This window comes from Lycium ferocissimum, chromosome 6 (genome assembly GCF_029784015.1).
Source record: "Lycium ferocissimum isolate CSIRO_LF1 chromosome 6, AGI_CSIRO_Lferr_CH_V1, whole genome shotgun sequence".
Taxonomy (NCBI): Eukaryota; Viridiplantae; Streptophyta; class Magnoliopsida; order Solanales; family Solanaceae; genus Lycium; species Lycium ferocissimum.
Window position 1 is genome coordinate 67,364,135 of NC_081347.1, and position 9,481 is coordinate 67,373,615.

Consider the following 9,481-nt stretch of genomic DNA (forward strand, 5'->3'; position numbering starts at 1 on the left):
AGAGCTGGCATAACTTGTGGATATTATAATGCGTAAAGTTTGATTTTGAAGGAAAAAAATTAAAGACCAGCATAAAATAGGGATAAAATGCAAATTCTTGTAGGTGAATTTCTACGCAGTAAGTCATGGTGATCATTAGGATTTTGGCCACAAATCCTGATGAATCGCTAGAATTATAGCCACAAATGTTGAAAAGATCATGTCGATTCATCAGATTTTGCCAGCCTAACAATCGCCATAGCTTGTTGTTAAGCCCAATACCAAATAAGGAATCCTCACGATCTGTCAGGATTTTGTTATGATTCTAATAAAAAAGTTATTTTTGCACAATCTTATGAACGAGGTCAAAATTTAAACAGTGGCAGTGAAAGATCCTACCTTGTATTAACTAAAATAATTTTATTTTTTGAGTTAGGATTGAAATAGACTTCAAGATTTATTCTCTTAAATAGTAACAGAATCATATACATCGCTAATCTTAAGCTACCTAATATTGGGGCAACAAATGTTAGATCACAACATGATGGGAACACTTCCTATGCAAAGTACAGACCTTAAATAGGATAAAAATTTATTCCGAATATTTATACTAATTCAATACATGACACGTGGCTTTACTAACATGGTATATCAATTTTTTTTAAGCCATCAGGAACCAAAGTTAATCCCCAGAACCAACATGGTATTTCAATGACCACACGCTTATTTATACAATGATTAAGAGACGGATTGAGAAGAAACTAGATATTACTAGCTAATTAATTATGACTAAATGATATAAAAATTGTAAAAGCACATGTTATGTAGTTGTTGTTTCAGCGTTAACATTGTGGCGTTTACATTAAATCAATAAATGCAAGACACATCTTTATTAGAAACTTGTATTACTTAGCTATGGTTGAATTATATATATTCACGCTTTGATTATTAACTGATAGAATTAAATTATTTAGTTTGATATAAAGTACATCTGTTTTATATGTTCTTATCGAGTTTTGCCCTAATCAATTTTGACCTGTGAATTGCATAATCTCAGTTCAACAACAAAAAGAAAATGCACATTTTGAGTTGATCACTTATCACCCCATTTTATTAATATCACAATTTTCATGGACAAGTTTTGAACTTTTAAGTTCTCAAGACCTTGTCAGAAGTAGCAAAACAATAATATCTATTTAGGGGCAGATTTAGACCCCTGGTTACGGGTTTATGTGAACCCAATAACTTTTGTTTAGACGTTGTCTATATGGGAATCTACTAAATTTCTATAAATATTTGATTATGAATCCAGCTTTTATTATAATATTAACTGACACCATTATAGGAATCAACAAACTTCTGAATTCACCTCTATATCTATTCATGACAAACTTGAAGTGTATGAATATAGGAAAAAAAACATAGTGAGATAATACTAGCAAGAAATGGCTCAAGCATTTACATTGAACTCAAGTTCCCAGTACCTTCATCTCCATCTGAAAACTTCAGGCACTATCAGGGGCGGATTTACCCTTCGCCGAGGGGTGTCATGTGAAACTGCTTCGTCGGAAAATTTTACTAAATATGTATATAAAACTGAAAAGCTGAAACGAAACAAGGATATATTAAATAAAATGACACTTCTAGACATAGAGGGCATTGTAGCTCTGCTGGTCTGAAGCCTCTAGTTTGGACTAAAGGTCTTGAGTTGGAAACCTCACAGCTTCATTTTGCTGTCTTAAAACTTAAAATATTTGCACCTCATCTAATATTATTTTTAATGAGGTTATTTTAAATATATTTCAAAAATAAACAATCATGAGAAGAGTTATAGTAATATACGTGAGTTGTGTTTTATTTATATTGTACTCTCTTTCTTTAATATGACTTCATAGTGCTTTATTTATTTATTCTCAATATAAAATGTGACACCGCTTATGAAAAATCCTGCGTACGCCACTGGGCACTATACACAGTTTAACAATATTTTGGAGTAAGTCATCGTTCGACTTGGTTATGCACATGGTAAGTCATCGTTCGACTTGGTTACGCACATGCTACCAAGAGAGCAGAGGCAGATGTAGCCTTTTGACTACGGGTTCATCTGAACCAAGAACTTTCGGTACGGAGTATTATATATATGAAAAACCTACTAAAATCTCAACAAGTGTTAGATCTGAATCCATAATTTTACAATGAGTTCATTGCAAGGTTGAACCCGTTAAGTTTAAACTCTGGATCTGGCTCCGAAAGTGAGCAACAGTCTTCTGGACCAAAACCTGTAAAGGTAAGTATTTAGATGCAAATCTTTAAAATTCATAATTCTCATGAGAAATCACAACATGATATTGGCAATGCCATTGTTCCGCAACGTATGTTATTTACAGCAATTTCTCATCTCCAACACGTTCAAAAGTTGCTCGGTAACGTAATACCACTATAGACTCTTGAATCAGAGGAAAAATCATAAAATATTTATGTGAGCTTTGCTCGGACATTGGACAGGTAATTCGAGATCCCCTCCAGACCTTTTGGTTTACAGTAGCCAAACCAATGTGAATGAAAGAAAAATGCAATTGCGATGTTCCATGTCACGGTACAGCAGAGGATATGTACAACTAATATATTCATATTGAGAAGATTTATCGAACAGGTGGTAGATTTTAGCTTACACTACACAGTATCATTTCTGAAGGCAAAACTCCTAGAATGGTCTATAAAGGATCTTCTCGGGCTTCATTATGCAGGCTCACGAAGACGAGCAGCCCAGTGTGAGCTTAAAACGCGAAGTCGTTCGAAGTACTCACCCAAGGCAAGTAAGCCCTGAGCTGCTTGGTGCGTATTCAGGATGCGGGACATCTGTTGGAGTGTTTCTTGGCGAAGATGATCTGCCTATTTCCAGAAAAGGAACAGAGATGAATCAGGAAAATGACTCGACTATCCGTATCAAAGACGTCCAGAGAATAAAATGAATGCACAAACAGGTTAACCGGTTGTCTTAATTCCCCCTCTGCCTTAGCCACAATTCTCCTCTAGTAAAAACTTACCTCCACTCCGTGTTTACACCAAAGATTTAACCTTAGCAGTTACAAATGAAAGTCAGAATTCACATCACTAAGACATGGTTAAGTGGTAAATGTGTATGTGCAAGACACGTGTCTTACAAACATTGGCTTGGTATGAACATTGGGTGGGATAAAGTCACAAGCTTCTAGGGGTGCATATGAATGAAATTTATAAAAATCACTTTGAAAGCTAGAACTGCTATATAAAGGAATGAAAATCGAATACGAGATACTACCTGATTTACGAACCTAACAAGAGCTTCCAGCTTTTCGATGGCAGGCCCCATCTGCGGAAGAGAGTAATTTCCTTCACCTAGTCGGCCAGCTGCAACGGCCTCAGCAAGAATCTGATGGAGTTTTACCATTCCTTGCGACAAGGCATCTTCTGCTTGCTGACACGATTGGGTGAGGTTACAAACCTCCCGAAGTTGTTGTTCTGTCAAGAGTTCGAGATGTGGTGTGAGAACCTGTAAAAAAATCTCGTATTAAGCACCTTTATCAATAGAAGACAAATAAGAACAAGACGATTATTCACAAGTTTAGAGAAAAGAAAGAACATGTGTTTGGCTTTGGTGGTGAATTCCAACTAATTGACAAAGACAATAGACACATGGACTAGATCTCGAGCATCAATTAAGATAGTCATTCATATCAAGTTCTTGATTAAAAAAAAAAAAAAAAAGTGGAAACAACTTTTACTCTAACATAACCACCTTTTGATCTTTTTGTAGTTAAAAAAGAAAAGAGATGGTTTTGATCTCCATACTCTTGACTATAAATTAGAAATCATATTTTTGGCTTCCAGAGATAGGATCAGAAAGATAAAGTACTATGTTCGGCGGTGAACATCTTAATAGGATTGATCCGATTCAGACATGTAAGCATACGGCATTAATGGGGCTTCCGATTATGGACCTTTTGAGGCAATCAAGATCCCCAAGAAAGCACAAGAGGAATTAGAAGAAGAATGCATACAAACAATACAATAGTGAGAAACTCTGGTCCAGATTTAGATCTAACAAAAAAATTGTTGTCAGCTAAGATAAGCAAATGAAACCAACAGATGCAAAGCAGAATCACATCAAACATTATCTCGACATATACTAGCAACGCATTGCTTCAACATAAATATAATCAGATATTAGATATACTTGTATAAATATTGGGGCTAGGTTACATTTCCTATTGACTAGCATGCTTAATCATGAAGGAGAATTGGACGTTGGTTTGGGAATTTATACCTTTGACGCATCCGTTAATTTTTTTCCTTTTTCTTTTGAATAATGTACTGAAGCGTTCATTACCTTTAGAAGCTCGGATGGCCGAAACCCCCCAATCCACATAAAAAAGCGTTCTGCTGATGTCTTCCACATGCCAGACATGATATATAGGACATCAGCTTTAGCAGCCGTAGCTTTCACGCGAAAGAGATCAAAGTAGTGGTTCAGGCAACCGTCAACAATAATGCGCAATTCCGCTTCACCAATTTGAGAATGCAGAGCATTCCGTAAATCATTTGTTTGTCTATTTTGCTCTTCCACCCAGTGACCATAATCCGTGTCAAATGCAGCAGTTCCTGTGGATTCGAGATGTTAAAGAAAGTTCAAAGAGAAGAAATAAACAACAATAAGAATTCATAAGAAACTAGAATTGCTCTCAATTTGGTCTTATCTAACACACATTACTAATGATTTCCACTGTGATAAGAAACTGCTATGTTGCTCGGATTCTTCAAAAATGTAACCGGGTGCGTGTCGGATCCTCCAAAAGTAGTGCATATTTGGAGGAGCCGACACAGGTGTGGCAGTATTTCAGGAGAGTCCGAGCAACATGAAGTACTTGATAAGTAAAACAAATATGATGAATGAAGGTGATGAATAAGGATATCAATGACCCCATTAATATGCTAATAAAAAGATGCTTCAAATAATATCCAAATAACTATATATTCATAATGAGTAATTTGTAAACGTCTGTGGGTGAAAAGAAGTAGAAACGGTTCCCTTTATTAATAAGAAATGAGTGTCTGACCGAAAATCATGCAAAATAATATGGAAAGAACCAAATTCATTTCTATAGCTTCTCTATTCAATAAGTCTAATTTACAGATCATGCAGAATAATGATTCCGTTTTATGCTTAATCCACAACTAAAATGCATCCTCAAGCATCAGTGATCTAATCTATTAACTAGATCCAATAATTGGCATTTGAGGGTGATATAATGATCTTAATATTTAATGAAAAGTAAGCAGCAAACAAAAATATGGAAAAGCTTGTTTCACTGTGTACTCAATAATGAAACTAAGATAAAGCTCGTGTCTGAATTCTTTCCAAATCCTAGCATAATTTAATTTCTCCTACAGATCCGAGCGTGAAATTTGATTAAGTACATGAAAACACGGAGTGAACCGACAAACCTGAGCTAGCAGCTCCAGAGTAACTTAGCTGGCTAGCATCTAAACCGCCACCTACATACAGACCCTGTTGCAAAATGTTTGTCGATTGTTAGAACATTCATTGCATTGATCAGCTAGAAAGATCACAAACTGAGTTCCGTAAATAAGAGTAATAATTGTCCCTTTACCTGTTTTCTGGCCCGGTCTAGTTCTTGTTCCAATTGAATCAGCTTCAATTTACTATTTTCTAACTGCTGAACATAGGCCTAAGTAACACAATGTAAACTCCGAAAATTAGTGACTCGATCAAAACACCAAATTGTCTGGTTCAATATGGAAAAGTAAGAGGTTGGTTAGGAATGTTGCATGATAAAATTGGCAAAACTCAAGGAATACCTTCTTCCGCAAACGGCTTTTACGAGCAGCCTCACGGTTTTGTGCAAGACGTCTAAGTACCTGCATATCAGGCTTGGACATAAATTTTATTGCAACAGCAATTTATACTTTTGAGGTCTCATTTCCGAAAAAGAATACTAAAAAAAAGGAACAAAAACCTTAAGAAAACAGGTAGATGATATAAATTGGCACTTAGAGATTTTAAACAAAAGTTCTTGCCTGAAAGCATGAAGCCGCAAAAGACATATATTTAAGATATTCTTCAACATTTCATTGTAATAAGAAACCTCCGCTACAAAAGTTGTGAATTCTGTTTTTACTAAAAGGGACTAAACATTTGAAAGTACGAATCAAAAAACCTTCATTTAAGATCACTATTGAAGACACAAGACTACAAGAACAAGAACATATATTTACCTTCTCGATCGGTTTACTTGTTTCGGCTTCATATCTACTAGAAGGCCCTACTGTTCCATGCGAAGTATCTTCTGTCTAGACATATTAACTATATTAATCAGTGCAATATGCTGCATAACTAAAACAGAGAAAGATCTCTTTTTCTTTATCGATAAGGCTAAAACACAGAAAGATGTGAAAGAGAAAAACAAAACAAAAAAAAAAAAAAAAAAACATACCTCATTGTCTAGTCTTTTATCCATCATCGGTATCTGGTCCTCCAGGCATTTCTCAACTTCAAAAATCATGGTTGCCGCTGTATTAGGGCAACTACTATTGAAATCATCCCACATGCCCATTTGATGCATCGGATCGCATATACCCATCCTTCCTGAGGCAACGAACTGAGTGTATGTTGAAGAATTCATTGTGCATGGACTGAGGTTTAAAAGAAACTAGTCAGCTATTGTTGACATGAAAATAGACAAGCAGCAGCGCATAAATTGATATAAAGCACAAGAAAGAGGCATGAAATGAACTAAAAAAGAAACTTATATGGCACGAAATGAACTTCTTTTTTCTATGACACTGATTTGCTATACATAATTTGGTACTAGTGTAGACGAGTGTCTAATACTTCTAGGAAATTGGCAACGACAACTATGGACTAGAGACCATGAGACATACATCTTGTAATATAGTCTTTAATCACAGGAATTGGAGGTACTTGGAACGAGAAAATAGATGCTCAGATCAATGCATCTCTATCATTTGAGATATCAAAATCGATGTTCTTCCATTCTCCGCTATAACGAATGTGAAGAATGCGCCTTATAATCTATCACGCGCCACTTCTTAGAACAACTTTCATCCTAATGTGACAAGCATTTCAACAGGATCTGACCATCTGACCATTAGAACGCTTCCACATGGAAAATGGATTTGTTCATAAGACCAAGAAAATTGACTGATCCTCAATGAAAGCAATCCTAATGTTCTTATTCTACGACGTTTTGCTGCAAAAGGACAACAAATAAGCAAGTTCATGTACAAATAAGAACTGTAAGCGTCGGATTCAAGTAGCTTTTCAATATCTAATTCAAGAAATCAAGTCATTTCATACAACCTTTATTAGTCCTCTTCACCTCTCTGTATTATTAGCATATACCAACAAATGGGGTAAAAACAGATGAAGAAAACAAGGTTTGACAACACCAATAACCAAATCAAGAAGCTAAAAACTATTGAAAGATTTAATCTTTTTCAGATTATAGACTCAAAACATCACATATAAGACTCAAAATTCCTACAGGAAGGAGATTACATAACCCAAATATCAATATACACCAATCAGCAATATACTAATTTCATAAATTTCTTGCTCAAAACTCTTGCAGTTAGCACATGACTTTAATCAATAACATCAAAAAGATCCCAACTTTTTTCAAATAAAATGGTGAAAAAAAGTACCAATCCTCAGTAAAAGTTCAACAATCAATCAAATTAACTTCACTTTCAACCCTTTTGACTTTTAATTAATGCTAAATAACCTTTCTCTTTAATTGTTTCCAAAAATAAACCAAACAAAACAGTAGAAGAGAGAAAGATGAAACCTTAATAGCCAACAGCTCAATTTCTCAGCTCTACTTGAAGAAAGTCTTATCAAGATTCAATCTTGAATCAAATCAATGAAAGAAAAATCCTACTATACTATTAACAGTTCTTGATATTACCCAAAAAAAAATATAATCTGGGGTGTGCACCATCAACTTAATATAATTTACACTGCACATATACACATACATTATATATACATATATATAATTCTATGTGGGTAAGCTGGAAAAGGGAGTTAATGGTATCCATGTAGATACAGATATTATATATAAATATGTTAGTGTTATTAGCTTATGTATCATTGGGTGTCTACAGTCAAATCAAGATTAGAATTTTAGGATGATAACTTGTCATATTCCCGCTACTACAATATAAGAGTGATATACACCCGCTCTCTTTATTTTTGTGGAACTCTTTTTTCTTGCTTGAATTTAAGTTGTGTATATCAACAGTGTAATGATTTTTTAAACCATTTTAAGATTATGATGGGATGGATATAATTTGTCAAATCTATAATCAAATATCTCATGTTTAAGCTTTAGAAATGGAAAAAGAAAATCCTAATAGGAATGTTTCTCCTATTTATAAGCCTTAGGTGATATATATTAAAAGTATAAATACCGGATACCGGACGGAAATAAACAAAAACAAAAACGGTCAGATATGTTTGTGAACTATTAAAAATAGAATGGTTATGCCCTTTTATTCACTTTTTGCCACAAAATACTCTTATCATTGTCCCGATTGAATAAATATATCTTTAAACTATTGAAAAATAGAGCAATTATGTCATCTGTTTGAATTTTGGCACAAAAAATGTGTTAATCAACTGGAGCAGATATGCCCTTCTTCACTAACGAACTTCACATCGGATATAAATTATAGTTACTCATCGTTAACTTTTAAGTAATTTGATTGTAAAAAAATTTAGATCAGATTTAATTTATTTATTTGCTCTCACCACCCACCCCCTAGGAGATTGAGATTCGCGCACTAGGTCACTCTCACTCAAATTTGTCATTGCTCATTGGGTCCTTAATGTGGGAACACTAATAGCCGCATGCTCTTAAGAGAGATAGATTTATTTGGCCTTTGGAGTTTGGACAATTATTTGAGGACAATTTTAAAGAAAGCACATTTTTATTAATTGTATGACACGTAAAAATCCTACCCACTAGCATACAAAAATTTGCTAAAAAGTTCGAGATTTGATGTGTGTGTGTGTGAAGTAATTTATTATCTATATATTTGGTACAATTTTTGGACACAAATATACAATTTTGATGAAAATACTTCCATTTAACTATTCACTATGTGTCGTTAAACACTTATCCTACTATTGAAAATTAAGTAGCAACATCACTTACTCGCATTACGTACGTGAATCTAATTAATGAGTGATGGTATGCATTTTCATCTATATATTTTATTATTTATTCAAATTTATGCAATATAAATTTGAATTTTACTTTTACTTTTATTTTATATCTATTAATTATGATAAATTAATGTAATTTGATATATGCATTCCGTCTAAATTGGTAAAAACTTACTCACATCGGGTATTTATATCAGACTAATGGATGTATGTCATGTGTTTCAATATATACAACTATTACTTAACTATAAT

The 9,481-nt window shown here is 34.1% G+C and overlaps 1 protein-coding gene across 5 annotated transcripts; it reads right to left on the minus strand.

Moving 5' to 3' along the window:
* Positions 1–2,285: 2,285 nt before the first annotated feature.
* Positions 2,286–8,227, minus strand: LOC132060145 (TGACG-sequence-specific DNA-binding protein TGA-1A). 5 transcript variants are annotated; one of them, XM_059453039.1, is made up of 9 exons: positions 7,848–8,227; positions 6,474–6,672; positions 6,256–6,330; positions 5,839–5,898; positions 5,631–5,708; positions 5,464–5,527; positions 4,349–4,620; positions 3,294–3,511; positions 2,286–2,871 (listed from the first exon to the last, which is right to left on the minus strand). In XM_059453039.1, exons 2-9 carry the CDS (start codon positions 6,660–6,662, stop codon positions 2,823–2,825), a joined length of 1,005 nt encoding a protein of 334 aa, XP_059309022.1. In that variant the 5' UTR covers positions 6,663–6,672; positions 7,848–8,227; the 3' UTR covers positions 2,286–2,822. The 5 variants fall into 5 exon arrangements, with proteins under 5 accessions (XP_059309022.1, XP_059309020.1, XP_059309021.1 ...); XM_059453037.1 differs by having other exon boundaries at positions 3,281–3,511; positions 7,848–8,216; XM_059453038.1 differs by lacking the exon at positions 7,848–8,227 and adding an exon at positions 6,922–7,575 and having other exon boundaries at positions 3,281–3,511.
* Positions 8,228–9,481: the final 1,254 nt, after the last annotated feature.

Coding starts and splice junctions, on each gene's coding strand:
- LOC132060145 (XM_059453037.1), bottom strand. CDS start 6,662: ATGAATTCTTCAACATACACTCAGTTCGTTGCCTCAGGAAGGATGGGT. Junction 5,899..6,255: donor CAAGTAAACCGATCGAGAAG/GTAAATATATGT, acceptor CCTGATATGCAG/GTACTTAGACGTCTTGCACA. Junction 4,621..5,463: donor CTCTGGAGCTGCTAGCTCAG/GTTTGTCGGTTC, acceptor TCGAATCCACAG/GAACTGCTGCATTTGACACG.